The following is a 16,692-nucleotide window of genomic DNA, read 5'->3' on the forward strand; positions in this document are numbered from 1 at the left end:
TTTAACAGTATTTTCCTTCCAGCAAGTTGGTTGAGGCACGTTTAAGACTAATTTCTTCATTCATACTCAAAATTTTCACTCATCTAATCAAAATCAGGTAAGACATCAAATTTAATTCAATTTTCCTGAGCTGTTGTGTTTACTAAATGTTCCCACAGAACTCTTCACATTCTGCTTCATGCAGCCTTGATTTCCCACAACACCACTTTAGCTGACGGCGGATCTGGTTGGAAAGCAGATCAAATGTGAACTTCAGTGCTGATCTGCTTCGGTTTGTCACATCCTCACATGCTTCACGGTTCTAATTAGAGGGCCTGATGGAAACGGACCTACGGGATACATGACTGGGGCTCCTCAGAGGTCTGATATCCGAAATGAGGCGCTGCTGTCTTTGTAGTCAGGTGTTGTGTTTTTGGTGCTCGACAGGAGTTGTACTGTCAGGCTACTTAACCAGTGAGACAGTTTTAATTTGAAAGTCTGTCTGTCTGTGCCCAGGGGATTAATTCATTTCATTTATTAATTTCCATCTGTGTCCTGCTTGATTGCTTCAGACTGTCAGTTTAACCAGAGACCCGTGTTTATTACCACATTTCTGTACCTGTAGCTCGCTCGGTTATTAAATTTGAAGACTTGCCTCATTTCCATGAATTATGGAAATCACACATCTGAGGATATATTTGTAGGAATAAGGTTGAGAACACAATTAAATAAGCCAATTTGACAAGAGAAACATATCCTATCAAATTAGATGACTAACAACCCTCTCTGTAAATTAGATGCGGGATGAAATGAGCACAAACAGTTTGAACTGTTCATTTGTTTGTTCTTGTTTTTTTTTTCTCTGCTGGTAGCTTTTCACACAATAGATGCTGTTGCAATCATCAGCAGCACAATTAAACTAATCATTCAGCAATGTGTGTTCATTGTTCATGGATCAAAAGGTTTGTGTGATCAGTAGTTGTCCTAAGATTTGTGAGAATTAGCCTCGCATTACTTAAAAACTCTAGATTGATTTCCCTTCACAGCAGAAGTAAACAAGCCAAACTCAAATGTAATGCTAAAATATATATTTATTTTATTATGGATGTGCAGTCACGACCACCAGAAGCTGACAGAGAAGCTGAGCTCTAGGGATCGGACATAGTGCCAGTGTCGGACGGGGATGAACAGCACCTCTCCAGGCTGTAACACACATTCGAGATAGGGAGCCTTGGCAAACTCCGGGAAGCGCTCAGAATCTGGATTCTCCACCTCCACCTGCACGGGAGGAGAAAATTGGAAATGCTGCATACATTTGCAGGCTCAACATGAACTATCTGTGGACTGTCAATCTCACCTGACTGGTATTGTGAAGGAGCTGGGATTGATGAGGGTACAGCTTGTCTGTGTCCTCTGGGGAATATAGGCGGATGTATTTGCTTCCCACCACCTAATGTGTATACAGAGGGAAAATCCCATGTGGTAAACAAACTGCGGTCACGTGACAGATTCTTGACACTTAACTGGATTCATAAAGCAGCATTGTTATTGTCACCTGAGCCAGGAAGTTCAGCTGAGGGTCTTGGTGAAGAGGAGACACTGTACCTCCGGGCCCAAACCACGCATTTACAGTTATATCGTCTTCATCTCCTTCGCCAAGGCAGCAATAATCAGGGAGGCGGATGTCTTCCTTCAGCTCTGGTATCTATCAATCAAACAAAAATCACACCAAGAGGGCATTTAAGACTCATCCCGCTGACTAAATAGTGTCTTGTTTCTTATCAGAACATTTGCAGACGTTTCCCAGCAAGCAACATAAAATTATTTTTATCTCTTTATACTCATACATGCATGGCTCTAATGACGACAATGTCGGTCTGTCAGTTTGCAGATAATCATGGTCTCCAGAGGATGAAGCCTACTGAGTTTTGTGACCCTGACTTTTGATTGAGTGCGACCTTAAGTTTGACATATTCGATTTTTAGTTTGATATCGCGACAACAATAGGATGGATTGTTATTAAACTTTATACAGACATTCATGTTCCTCTCAGGATAAACTGCAATGATTTCGATGACACCTATAGCTTTTCAATTAAAAATTAAAAATTTAATTTGTCTTCTACTCAAGTGTAAACTCACCAGGATGTCACCTTTTGTTTATTTGCTGTATCTGCAATAATCATTTTCTTTCCTAGGGGTAAGAATTATGGTTTCTCCATTTAGGATACAGCTTCTGCTGTTGCACAATAATAATTCAAAAACAGTTCTCACTTTTCCCCAAATTTATAATCTGCATGAAACTGTGATCACTTTTTATGTAAGGTAACATGAAGCATTGCTGTCACCAAAACAATAATAGTTACACGACCCAGATTCAGAAGGAAAGGAAAACATCGGATTAGTTTCTTTCAGGTAATGATATGACTTTGCAAAGTCAGTTCGTAGACACATATAAATAAACAACAGACTATGACTTTTAGCTTGACAAGGTGCACTTTTTGTAAAGTTCAACCCAGATGATGTATTGACATGGAAGGTAAAATTAGGACTGAAGAGCCAATACTGTTCAGAGCAGAGTGGTGCGAGGAGGAAAGCTGTAAAAAGGGCAAACTGTATTCTTCACAGTGCTGAAAAATATCAGCTGATTAATTATTTAGCAACCTGACAAAATTAATGGTAACACTTTATATAAAGGTCCTTGTGATAAGCGTTAGTTAATAAATAATACAGCCTTTTTATAGGTCATTTTAAGATGCTTAGTAACATTATTATGTGTTAAGACTATAAATATGTTTATTGTTAGATTATGACATTTAGATGAGAAACACTTTGCTTAAGAACGTTAATAAAAGCCTTATGAGTCTCACTGCCATACCTTTTATATCATTGTTAAACTTTTACCAAGCTTTTTTTTATTGCTTTATTAAGATGAATACATATTTTATTATGCATTTATCAACATGCTCTTATTAACAGTTAGCTATGCTTTTGGCAGCCACCGGATCTAAAGTAAGAACAATGCTTTGTCAGGGTTAACAGGGCTTTTTTGATTATTTTTGGGCCTTTGCCTCGTCATGTCCAAGTAAATACAGTTCCATACCTGATCAAAAAGCTGGTGTTGGGCGAGGTAACCCGAAGCTTTTACCCCATCCTGGTCAATTAAAATCAAAATAACATGTTAGAAATCACAAGAAGGTGTTTCGTCTTTATTTGTTCATGTTGCAATGCACGAGACACGAGGATGCACTTACTTTGTTTAAAATGTACCGATCAATGAATTCATTGACCGTGAGCAGCGTTTGCGACCATTCCTCGTCTGTGTACCTTGATCCCACCTCAACAGGAACCGTTCGACAACCAGCGACAGATCTTAGGTATTCTATGCTTTGCAGCGGGGGGAGAAAATGAATGAATTAAACATTACGCCGACACTGCGGCATAACTCATAAAGGGGGAAAAAAAAATAAAAATCACGTAATTCAGGATTCTAGCAGTGCACAAAAATATATCATGTGTATCACTTCTGGATGTCCTCCTCCACCATCAGAGCGGTGAGTCAGATGCCAGGAGCCGTATGTCAGATGTCAGAGTGAATAGTCAGCTGTCAGGAGTCAGCAGTGAGAGGGAGGACAGTGAAGGATATTCTTAAATGGAGAGGCAGTTACATCAGACTCTGGTGTCAGGCATTAGAGTCAGGAATCAGAGATGTTGTGACAACTAAACCAACCTTAACTCACCGTATATTACTCTCACTAACCCATTTAAGATCAAAGATTTATATATACATGAACACACACAGACACATACATGTACACACACCTACTGTATATATGCCTGGTATTAAACTGAAGTAAATTGTGCGTTTCATTCGACAGTTTTCTCTCCTCTCAGCTTGATAAGTGCTCTCAGCTGGCATCACAAGTGTAAATCAGTCTGATTACATGGCTGGACTTAACATAAGTAGGGCTGCAGTGTTTAACCATGATGGAGGACTGCTGCTATACCTGCTAATAATAATACATGAAGCCAGTGCTTAGTCACATAAAGCACATTTTCAGGTAGAAAATCACCTCTGTGTATATGATTTTAACTAATCTGTAATTTTCCGGCAGACCTTTGTTTGACCGAATGAGTTGAACACACTAATAATGATAAATGGGTTCTTCAGAGGGAAATAAAGTGACACGGTGATGTCACCAGGACAAAGATATAAAAAAGGTACTGATGGATGAAGTCACATCAAGCGAACACACAAACCTCCAGGGGTGTTGGTTGAGGGCGGGCCAGTGGTCGATGATCCCTTCTAAAATCACTGGTTTGAGGGGGAGCAGGTAGTCTGTGTTGAAGCTCTCCAGTGAAGGACACTTTATCCTGGGAACTGCCAGCTCTTCTTTGATCACAGGAGCATGTGGGCACTCGATCTTTATTCTCTGTTAATGATGCCAAAACAACAAGGCTCTGTCAAGTCCTGAAACCAGCCCTAAAACTGAGAGCTTTAAGGTGAAAACAGGAACAAAAGTGTCTGTAATCTTAGAGCTGAAATGATTAATAGATTGTAAGAGAAGGTTATCAGCAACTATTTTGATTATATACTTTTTGATTATTATTATATGATAAAAATTCTATCTTCTCAAACATGAGGAGAAAAACAGCAATTTTAAACGTCACCAGAGGCTTTTTCTGGAATTTAATTGACCAATTGGTGGATTAACTGAGAAAATAACTAAAACAGTTGCTGGTTGCAACCACTCGAGACTGCAATTAGACATGGATAGTTATGGTGTTTGAATATACTCAAGGCCTTTTTTTAAGTGCAAGTTTTTTTAAAGGCAAAGAAGGATGAAAACTGTAATCCAGATAATTCCAGCTACATTCTCTAAACGCTCCATCTCAATTCTGATGGGATCGAAATAAAGTGTCATTTCAGTGTTTGTTGCACTTTATCTTCGGTGACGTCTGATGGTGGGAAACAAGATGAAGGGCAACAAAGGAATTACTTCTCAAAAGCCTTCTCATCAGTCACTCTTTGTCGCAAACTTTGAATCATCGAGAAACTAGGAAAGAACACTGCTCCCCTAAAACTGAGGTGTGGAAATGTTTCGATTCAAAGATGCATCGTGATGCAGAAGAACTGCTAACAAACTCAGAATAAGGTTTAAATAAAGAGATCACTGACCTTGACTTCAGCATGTTCACTTTCTTCTTCCCCTTTAGCAGATTTCCTGACTTCACTCTGCAGAATCCGAACAATAACCTGAAGTATATCATCCATGATGGCTGCACCCATGAGTAAACCCATGTCACAAATCTTCACAGCCTGCAGGACCTCATCTTCTGACGGATCTTCACGACACAGCGCGGCCACTTTGAACAGGCAGCCGTAAGAATAAACACGTCTCCATTCTTTGTCCACGTGACGCCATGTCCCTGTGTTGAGTTTCTCCCACGAAAAATCCAAAATGATCTGAGCATTAAGCATCCGGCCGGTCCTCGTAGTGTCGCTGTACAGCTGCTGCCTGCACCGTTTCAGCATTTCCACCACACTTGACTCCACTTTGCCACTGAACTGCAGTGGAAACTGTTCCTCATTATGAGGCAGGACAGCAGAGATCTTTGACCACAGCGTGGCCATTGATGAGAAGTCTTTATTTATGCTGTGGGACAGACAGTGAAGGTGAGTTAGAGCAGCACTTGTTCAGACTGAATCCCTGATGATCTACTAATTTTAAACTACATTCACATTCGCAAAGTTCGGAGATTAATGACTTCAACAATTCCCTGTGATTTTCAGAGGCAAAGGTTGTCATTTAATCTTGTTCTCTGCTCAGTTGGTCATCAGTCCACTGATGTCAAAAAATGCCCAACATCATTACACACATACTCAGGATACTGGCTTTTCCTGTCGCTGACAGCCTCTCTGCTGCAGTGCCAGTGAAACAGATGTAAGTGAACACCTCATTTCGAAATTGGCAACCCCAAAATGCAGGTGAGGACATCACAAGCCAGTGACGACACTCTGTCACATGGTTTCTGACACCGCCAACTCTGCCTCCATGTTGGGACACTCTGTGTAGCTGGATATGGTGCCAAAGTTTGAGGCAGCCAACTCTGAGCACCTGATTCATTTGAGTACAGAAGCACAGCCTTGTGAACCCTGAGGCAGACAGAACAGAAATAAACTGAATGGTTGCACTTAATATACTACGTCCCTGAAGTCATCACCAGTGTCAGTTATGACCCTGCACTGCACTCAACTCAAATCCGTCCGATATTCTGCACGGTCTCATCAGGTGGAACATTTGTGCAACCTTTGACTTTGTTTTAAACCAACAAAACAACAAAAACAAGCAGACAGTCCAGTTCTTTAGGATGTTTGGGGAATTACGGCCATTTTGTCAGATTTCATTATGGAAGTCATTAAGGAAAGATGTGCAGAGTGAACCGTCACTGAAAGTGTACCTCATCTGTTTTCAAATTCAGTACAGGAGGAAACATAGAGAATTGTGTTAAATATTTCACTGCACTATAATTCTTTATAATGGCTGCTGTTGTTGTTGAGCACTTTGTTGTTAAATGTCTGTCTTTGATTGCTATGTCGTTTCTGTTGCTGTGTGACAGTTGCCACAGACACAACAAGAATACTAAACAAAACTTACTTATAAATTGGACTTTATAGCCTTTTTAGACACTTTATACTGGGGGTCAGCAACCTGAGGTGTGCATGATAGCTTAACAAATGGCACACTAGCAAGAAACTGCGGGAGGAAAATTGGAAATATGTATTGCTGATGAATAAGATGAATGATTGCAACTCAGATGTGGATGTTTTCATGGGGATGGCAGCATTTGTGTATAGTGCTAATTTTTTTTGTTACACTTAATTCTCTCTTTTCTAAATGTGCTGCCATTGCAACACTTTGTAAATGAGAGAAAGCCATTACAGGCAGTATGCTGAAATTGTGAAACTGTGCATATAGCTTGTAACCAGAGGGAGTAAAAAAAACAACTTTTGTGAAGAGTTTATTGCTGATGAACAAGACTGGTGGGAGGCTGGTCGGGTTAATGATTTCAACTTGATGTGGGTGTTTTCACAAGGATAGCAGCCTTTGTGTATAGTGCTCTCATATACATGTATAAATACAATGTCATGATTATGGGAAGAAAATGTTATACTATGCTATAATGCTATACACCAGGGACAGACTGATTATAGGCTTGACTGATAATCGATATCTGTGATTTTTCTCTCAGACTGCAGATAAAATAAACTAATTTAAAAACTTTGGCTCTGATGCAACGTCCTCACACACAATTTTCCACCCACAACAATATCTGATTGGTAACACATTACAATTAATAGCCTATACACAACAATAATAACAATAATAATAATAGTAATAAATAATGAATCTGCAGAGGAACTAGTGACTAAATGTATCAATTAAATGTAGTTAAGAGGAAGTATAAAGTAGCAGACAAAGGAAATACTCAAGTGAAGTACCCCAAAATTGTACTTATGAGCGGTACCTGAATATATGGTTACTCAAATATCGGGTCTAAATGAATGTAATTGGTCTCCTAAATTTCTAATGATTTGTATCAGCCCTGAAAACGACGTATCAGTCGACCCTACTATAGCCTACATGTGGCCTATATTGATGAAAACAAAATGACAGATCCATTGGAGATTTAAATTATGATGCGGTGCAAGAAAAGTGGCACTTAACATCAACAAAGTTTACCACATTTACCCTTCATTTTCACAAAAAACACAGAAATGTCAGCTTTGATGCTGCGAGGTTGGATCATAATAACTTCTACTAATAGGCAGATTTACACCCAAATGCAAGCTAGATATGAAAATATGAAAATGTAGCTACATACTGTGTATTTGGTTTCATTCAAAATTATCAAGCAAACACTAAAAAAGACATAATGGGGAGTCAACTTTGGCTAAATATACGCGATTTGATTAAAGACATAACGTAGGAAGTTATTACCAGACTCCTGGCAAAGTATATCCACTGTGTGAAGTACTCAGGTGTATCAGCTGCAGCTCAAATACTTATATTTCATATCATGAGGAGCATTTTGAATATGACATTCAGAGAAAACACTCTGCTACCAAATATAAACTGTGTTTGCTACGTTTAATGTGAAACGTAACAAAATCTGGTAAATAAAGTCACAATTTGTAAGCTAAGCTAACATTTACCGACACAAACCGAACAGGAAACAGACACATTTTCAAACACTGCCAGCTGAAGCGACAGTAAATAAGTTATATTTACCTGTTATAGCGACATTTACACCGTTTATCCACTTTAAAAATGTAAAATACGAGCCTGTGTTCAGTCGAGAAGCTGCAACAACTCCAGCAGCCACAACTTTACCGCCTGTGTGACGACAAAAACATACCGGAAGGGAACTCGGACGGCGGAAAAGAAAGGTTCCACTTACGTTCAAGGTGAGCGACACGGGAAACCAAGCTTCCAGAAATGACGCATAAATACGTGAGTTCACCGTTAATACAACTTAAGGAATTTTAAACGTTTTATATTTTATTTATTTTTACAGCACAACATTGACCTGCATTCACTCTGTGCTCCTGTAGAGGGTAGTAACATCTGCACATCCTCTAATCTGTGACATGCAGCATCATATGTTTGAGGCGGTGTAACATTGAAATGAAAGACATCTTGTTAAGTGATTGGTCTGTATGTGAGACCCACCTCCCCCAACACTCACTCTCACACACACACACACACACACACACACACACACACACACTGTACACACACCTGTTTGTTCAGTGATGCCAGCATCCTACTGCGCATACACCCTCCCACTCTCTGCTCCTACACTGTCCCATCTGTCCACAACCTCTCAGCCTTGTAGCTGCATGGAGACGTGTTGCTCTCTCATCTGAGCTCTTTCTTTACATAGATTATCAACCAGCTGTTGGAAAAGAAAGAAAAAAAACAATGCTCCTTTGACACCACAGCCTGATTTATCCACACATAGAGACACAAGTCTGTCCCAACAGGTGAACAACATCCACTCATTATGTGGCATTGAGGCAACAATTCTTCTGTTATGATAAATGATGGTGCATTTGTTACAACAAACATTTGTTTTCCCCCTCTTTTCATTGCACCTGCTACTCAGAATGTCTTATGTAAATGCATTTATTCCTAGAAGGCTGATTGATATGTATCTGCTCATGCGAGGCTAAAACAATAATTGAGTTTGTCTTTTTGATGCCACACTGAGATATTTGAGTTTTCCGTATTCAATTGCCTTTTCGGTGGGGTGAAGCCTGAGCAAACATGATAGGAAACCTTCGACAGGGAAGTGTAGAATCTATAAACATGCCGCACTATTATCAAATGTCAAACACTCTATGAAATTCAAATAATCTCGGTGCAAACCACGGAGCCGTTCCTGTATGTAAAGCAGACGGAAACAAGAGAGCGGCAGCCTGCCTTTCCAGGAATCACAGGGGATTTTAAAATGTTTCATGCATTTCTGTTCATTCTCGCTGTGTAAACAGCAGAATTCTCGTTCGCTTACATGCATGAAGGTGAGAAATAACTAGGGAGAGCAAAAAAAACTGTTGTGTTTCTCTCCTTTGAGCTCTGCTTTTACTAAAAGTAAAAAGTCAGTTACAATTTTAATGCACAGGAAACTAAATGTGTGTAACATCAAATATATGAATCAATTACTAACATTTCAGGCAGAAAAACATTGTCAACCGACACTGCAGCAAAAAAAAGCCATCGGATAACATGAATCTGTGTACAAACATATTGTACACCTCAGCTGTTCAAACACACTCTGTTCATTATTGTACTGGATGCTGTGGGAACTTCACACCATGATGTGAATGCTGTGTTTGTGTACTGCTGCTTGTGTGAGCGTTGGGGGTGGTCCCAGCAGGAGAGGCCGATGTATTATTCACATGTGTCTGACTCTGTGGTTGTAAGAAGGTGCGGGGCTACACTGAAGGTCAGAGGCCCAGCGATGTTATTCCTCCCTGTGCTGTCAGCGCTGACTTCATGCGCAGGCCGTCTTCCCAAATCTCCATCGGCAGGGGTCGGTGACCTTTCCCCAGTCTACGCGGAGGGGGAAGGAGATCGCTCCGTCTGCTCCTCCCGGGGCCTCGTTAGCTGGTGGCACTCTGAAGATACTGAAGGATTCAATTTTTAAATATTCTGTGTGCTATTTCTTCATTTTCTTGAAATGTAGGATTTTTTTTTTTTTACAAGGGAATGAATTATGATGTTATTCGACGTGCAGTTGAGCTCATGCACCTTTCAGACGGAGTGCGTGCTAACATTTTTAGCTTAGCTGCTACAGTGGAGATTTCAGCTTGTAATTAACGTCTTTTCAAATCAGTTTCGGATCTCGGGGCATCCAGAGACCAGGATTACACCAGATTAGCTGTTTGGAGACATTTTACTGTTGCTTTTTACAGATACAATAAATTAAATATTGAGACTATTTCACCAACTGCCATGAGACTGGGTTGGATGACTGTTTTGTAAATGAAATTGTTTTTGTGAGCCAGAAGAAAATTTAAAAGACATTTTCTAAAGAGATTCAATGCCGTTAAAGAAAATAATCCCGCCTTGTTCTGGAGCCTTTCAGTCATGTGACTCTTCCTCTGCAGACTGAGCTGCAGAGGAAGATGTTGTGATATGACAGAAAGCAGCTTGAAGGAACAAACTTTTAGTCTCACCATTCAATTCACTTTATTCTCTATAACCACTTTTTGTGCCTGCTTGGTTTGTTTTCGATCAAAAGTGAATTTCATTGTTGCTTCATAAAAGTTCTCTAAATTTAATTTACTTTGAAGTAAACCGTTTAAAGTGTGTACGCAACTTTCTTTTTGGAATCTCGTCTGTGCCGGAGTTTGTGCGGTAAACAATTAATTTGGTTTGTGTTATCATGATTCCCTTTGAACCTGCTTGCCTCAGCAGTGCTGTATCACCAACCCGCAGCAGCAGCAGCAGCAGCAGCAGCAGTTCACGACTTGCCAGCAGCTGAACGGGGCGGCAGGGCAGCGTGGACCGTGACTGTCAGCGGCGTATTCCCAGAGGCCTTTGAGGGCTGAACCGCCGGGACACCACAGGAGGGATGTAATCACCACCATTACGCTCCAGGTGCTGCTGAAATAAAAGATGGAAACAAGCCTCCGGCGGTGTTGCCATGGATTGGAATCCAATTAAACACTGTTTAGCTCGACACAAACTGCCAGTCGTAGCCTGTTGACTCATGAAATTAATGCATTGTCGTGGCACAAAGAAACTGTTGCAACAGAGAGTGCAGCATGACCCGAGGCAGGACCCATTCACACCGCTGGAGCTTAATTCGCGGGTGATGTAAATATCATTTGGCAATTTAAGTGTCAAAGACACAACACAATATTGCATCTGTAATTCCACAATCTGGGCACTTTTGTCCCTGCGCAGCTTTGAAGGTCATCTGTTTGCCAAAGCCGGCACACAAACACACATCATGTCAGCACCTCCGAATGCAGTGTCACGTTTATCCCCAAGGCAATTTATGCAAACATAAAAACTAGTGGAGGTTAAGGGTTGCTACATTCCTTGGAAACCTTGTAATGGGTATTTGGAAATACCCCGAGGACGTAACAAATGAGAGGTGTAAAGTTAAATGTCCTGTGAAATCATCAGGAGATCTGAAACAAGCTGCCTTTACAGCCGCCGGGAGGTTTCCACAGACAATTATCTCGGGCACACCCAGCCTTCGGCTCAGTGTGACTACAGGTCAGCGTTGCAGGGCCGCTCGCTTACAGATGTTGCTGGTAAATCGGAGGCAGGGATGACGGAGCCGTCCCCTGGGTCACCGCTGAGACACGGGCTCGCCAGCTTGGCGTGCCTCCACAGAGCAGTGTTACTGGAGCGCTCTCTTCTCTTCTCGCTGCAAGCAGGTGCTCACTTCCAGTGGCTTAATGTGGGACGCCAGAGTGCAGGCAGTCCGTCAAAACCACTTTGGATCAAATTAATGCAACCAGGTGTGCCCCTGCAGTTGGGGCTCAGGTGACACCTGCTACTTCCCTTTAATTAGAGCTCAAACAGCTGTTTCAGGATAGACAGAGAGGGAGAGGGTCCCCAGGTTAGTTTGCTGCCTCCCGGCTTGGTACCGGTCACACTTGATTACTGGGGCATGTTTTGGGTGAAGCTGATACACAGATCAATAACCCTCAGTCAGGAAATATACGTTTTCACCCTTCAGCAGCGAATATAAGTCCTAATGACATTGAACGCATTTGGCTGCTTGAATAACCCCCATGTATTTCACTCCTCCAGTCTATTTATAAGAAGAGTAGGGCTCTTCTGGCCAAAAGGACTCACTTCTGACAAATATGACTCACTTGCTAAGCAAGGTGAAGATAAAAGTGGAGGCAGTCTTCACCTCGTTATTCTCGTACTGTGGAGAATCTTCAGGGGGCTGCGAGCTCTGAGGGTAGTTTAGGTAGCTTTGATCTTTCTTGGATCCAGTAATAAGCATAGTGCAGATGAAGAGAGAAGGTATCCATCTTGAAATATGATTTCCCTTTGGTTCTTTAACAAGGCTAAAAAGAGGTGGGTGGTCAGCTCCAGGGGCTCTGCGGGAAATTCTAAGCTCCCGACAACATGCGAGCGTGGAGCTCATACATGCGACTGTGGGAGCCGAACAAAGTGATATTGCTCCAAATGTTCGGGAGGGCCCCTGCAGCTGGGGATCCTGGGAATCATTACTCAAAAATGCATGCCCCCCCCCCCCACACACAGTCTGTACATCTGCAAGTCACAAGGTGGAGAGTGAGTATGTGAGGAGAAGACACAACATTTCTAAATCTGCATATACAGAGCATGCCTGAGCAGTGAGGTACAGCAAAAACCAAATAATGACAATGTTTTAATTAATCTCTCCTCATGCATATGCAAATATACAGTACATGCATTTTTAATAATAGGATGACAGTGTACACTCATCCAGGGGTTTTAATTTACGTGTTGATGGGAAGACACAGTAAATATGGTGAATTTCTAACTAATAGATATCATCATGAAACTTCCTCGCTTGATTTCTCACATTAAGACAATTACTTTTTGTATTACAGGTTTCTTGAAATGTTTTACAAGAATGTCTTTCGTGTGGTACAACATCGGGAAAAAGGAAAAGAAAAGTTGGATTTTTTAAATAATTAATTCTACAAAACTTGAAAAAAATGCCGTATGGCCTTCATATAGACTTTTTTCTAAACACCCAAGTGTTACCAAATTGGAAAAATGTAACGTTTATTTTTGACGTAATTTGAAATGAGAGATTTTGATAAAGTCAATATTTTAAGCTTAGATTTGGTTATTTTTTCCAGACACATGTCATTTGTGCTGTTGGAAATGTGAAAATGTCTGTTGTCACTGTTTTTGGCAGTAATAACTGGTACCATTTTGGTGATTTTTTTCGAGAAAACATACAGTACCTTCCAATCCACCAACATGTTGCTGGAGTTCATAGGTTTAAGGATCCAAATGAGGCAGGATCCAAATTCTTGTATCATTTCGTTGATATACGAGACGCTTTAACAGTGGGAATTTTGGTTTTCTTCTTTTATGTCTCAATAAATCAGAAAATACTGTCAACAGCCATGAAAGAATATATTTTTGCCGTGTTTTTACAGGAATCAAATGATCTATAAATCACGCTGTGAATGACATGCAAGTAAAACCCTTCAGAATATAACTGATTGAATATTAAACTGGAAGGTTTGGTGTGTAAGTGCTACTGAGGTTCAGATTTCTGGCTCAGAGTGCAAAAACAACTAATTGTGAGAAAACTGCTATTAGTGTAAAATTCCATAATTTATATTTTTGGCAAAAATGGTGACAGGGTAAACATTTTAATTAAAATATATCTCTGTGTAACTTCCCCAGTTGTTTAAATATGCATATGAGGCAATTAAAAATGCACTAATTTGCATTTGTTTCCAGAACAGAAATGTGAACACTGGATGAAGCCTGGTTTCATTCTGTTGAGTTTATACATACAATTTTCGAGATCTTTTTTTTTTTTAATCTCTCCATTAATCAGAATATAGTCAACAGCCACCATTTTTAGGGATCAGATGTAATATAAATCAGGTTATGAATTATTTATGAACAACCCCTATTTATGAACAATTCTTATGATGGGAATAAAACTGGAAAGTTTGATGTGTGTGAGTGCTGCTGAAGAAGAGATTTCTGACTCAGTGTGAGAAGATAAAGACATGCGCTGTAATATATAGACAAATTAATAGATGTCACTGTGAAACTTGATAACGTACTTTATGGTAAATATGTTTTTTGTATCACAAGTTTGTCTGATATTTTCTGTTATGTACCTATTTGCACTACTTTGCATCTGAACTAAAAACACCTTAATGTGTATTTTGCACATTTCCTTCCCACTAGTCTGAAAGAAAAAACAAGCTATGGAAGCAAAATAACCCCAAATCTCAAAATTGACCAGTGCTTGAAAAAAACAGTGTTTACCTTCAAAGAGATCTTTTTGAAAATGGCAAAATCATGTCTTTAAAACACTTTCCTTTAACAAAACTCAATGCTCTTCCTCCCCCGGCTCTGCTCTGAAAACAGTTCAAAGGTCAGTCCAGGAGGAGAAGTTCATGTACCAGCAGAGAGCAGTGTTGTGGCAGCAAAGTCCTCCCCTCATCATGGCTTAATGATTTAGTATGCAAAGAGGGAGCAGAGATAGTCGCATATCTCATGCTTTCTTTGTTGACAGTGTTTTGACTCCAAAGGCTTTTCATCAGGTCAGATTCATGAATGACATCCTCAAACGTTTCAGAGAGAGGCTGTAAAAGGAAGATTAAGCCTTCAAAAATCCTGTCAGGGGGACTAGCTTACGTACCGACAGAACAACTCACAAATGCACTGTTTGCTTTCCAATATAAAGCAGGATGAGCACTTCAGGTAAATAAAGGTAAACAGGTGTGTCTGACTCTGTTGTTGAACTCCTTGTTGAAATGATTTCTAACCATAAACTGAATGCATCCTATCTCCAACTAGAACATAGGTTTAAATCTGTTTATCTTGTCACCATATTTGTTGAATTTGAACATAAAACACAAATTTTTTATCAAAAAAAGATGTAAAAAATGTTTTTGTACCTATTACAGGTACAAACAGCGGATCCTCAAGCATTTTCTTTGTGTTTCCTGTGTGCTGCACAGGCAACAAAGGCTCCAGAATAGAATCTGAACACGCTCAAAACCCATAAAACATTGTACACACCTGAGTCGAGAATGCCTATTGGCGGTTTGTGAACAAATCAAAGCCCGTGGGTGTCTGACCTTGGCGCACGCTACCAGCTTCAAACTGGGTCGGCAGTCACCTCTACTCGCGAAAAGAAGTCTTTTTCTTCATTTGAAATCTAACGCGCCGGGTGGATGCATCCACAGGTCTGTATACGTCTGTATGGAAGGGCAAATGTTTGCACTTGTTTGTGGTGGAAGGAGGAAGACGGTTAATTTTCGTGGCACCTGTGACCTGCCACTGTTTCTGTCACAAACAACTGCCGCGGTGAATAACGAGGGAGAGAGGAAGATGTATCGTGGCAGAGTCTTTTTTTTCTTCTTCTTTTATTGTCCCAACAGCCTGGGGCAGACGTATGCAGAGCGATGCCAAGATGTCATCACACGGTATTGATTTAAGAAACCTGAGGAGCTGATTGATGATTTCCACTCTGGACTCTGAATAACACGCTTCCCCTTCATCAGCTCTCTCCATATTTGCCATTGCTTTTACTAATAGTCATTATCATCCCTCCCCCCCTCCACAATGCACACATATACATCACTTTCCTTGCATTGTATGGAGAATGGTTGGCAGGAGAAGGAGCCAAAACATGAATAAATCAGAGCAAAGTAATTCAGTCCTTCAACCACCTGCCTCTCCGATGAACAAATACACAGACACATCCCTGAACATGCCCAAGGGCTCTTATCACATCCAGCTGTCAAACGGGTGCTGATACATCACCCAAGTTCTGTGTTCGCATTCTGACACCGTGACCTCTCAGAATAAATCTTTAATATGTCCGAATGAGTCGGGTGTTCACTGTTTTTGTGTTTGAATTTACAGGGATGAATTTCCATATAACACAAAATTTGTCACTCTTCCTTTCTCGCATCCGAACACATTTATATTGTGTGTGGGTCTGAGTGTGTATGTCAACCTTTATAAGGTGTTTAGTCGTCTCACTGAGGGACCATTCAGCGAGGAAGGGCGCCGCTGTGGCCGGCCGTTGCCAGTATTTCCTGCACTTATGTTTTCCACAGCAGGATTTTTACAGATTTCCTGTTACAAATGAATCTTTCCTCTCCTTTTTTTGCTCCTCGCCAACAAATTGTGATCTGTTCCCAAGTCCTGCTACCTAAAAAAAAAAAAAAAATAAATGAAAAAACCGGAAACAAAGCTGCATTCTGGTAACCTTGGAAACTGAAGTCTTGTTTGAAAAGGCTGGAGCACTGTTTCTTCAAATTCAATCATGTCATTAAAGTTGTCACACAATGTGGTCAATCAGCTACAGATACAGTGGCAGCTCTGTGAAGATGAGACATGTTTAAACAAAATGTATGGCGAAGTGTAAGGCCTGGTCCACACATACATCTTTGGAAACAGGTTTTAAACAAATATGA

General features: G+C 40.6%; 1 protein-coding gene across 1 annotated transcript; it reads right to left on the reverse strand.

Moving 5' to 3' along the window:
* Window positions 1–1,052: 1,052 nt before the first annotated feature.
* Window positions 1,053–8,360, reverse strand: kdm8 (lysine (K)-specific demethylase 8). Its single transcript, XM_073493621.1, has 8 exons — window positions 8,273–8,360; window positions 5,158–5,635; window positions 4,239–4,411; window positions 3,233–3,365; window positions 3,082–3,132; window positions 1,535–1,684; window positions 1,337–1,429; window positions 1,053–1,257 (listed from the first exon to the last, which is right to left on the reverse strand). The coding sequence occupies exons 2-8, from the start codon at window positions 5,611–5,613 to the stop codon at window positions 1,093–1,095; spliced, it is 1,221 nt and encodes a 406-aa protein (XP_073349722.1). The 5' UTR covers window positions 5,614–5,635; window positions 8,273–8,360; the 3' UTR covers window positions 1,053–1,092.
* Between the last annotated feature and the right edge of the window lie 8,332 nt (window positions 8,361–16,692).

The sequence above is a fragment of the Pagrus major genome, chromosome 23, assembly GCF_040436345.1.
Source record: "Pagrus major chromosome 23, Pma_NU_1.0".
NCBI classification, from domain to species: Eukaryota; Metazoa; Chordata; class Actinopteri; order Spariformes; family Sparidae; genus Pagrus; species Pagrus major.

Coding starts and splice junctions, on each gene's coding strand:
- kdm8 (XM_073493621.1), bottom strand. CDS start 5,613: ATGGCCACGCTGTGGTCAAAGATCTCTGCTGTCCTGCCTCATAATGAG. Junction 3,366..4,238: donor CTCAACCAACACCCCTGGAG/GTTTGTGTGTTC, acceptor CCCGCTGCAAAG/CATAGAATACCTAAGATCTG. Junction 1,430..1,534: donor AGCTGAACTTCCTGGCTCAG/GTGACAATAACA, acceptor TATACACATTAG/GTGGTGGGAAGCAAATACAT.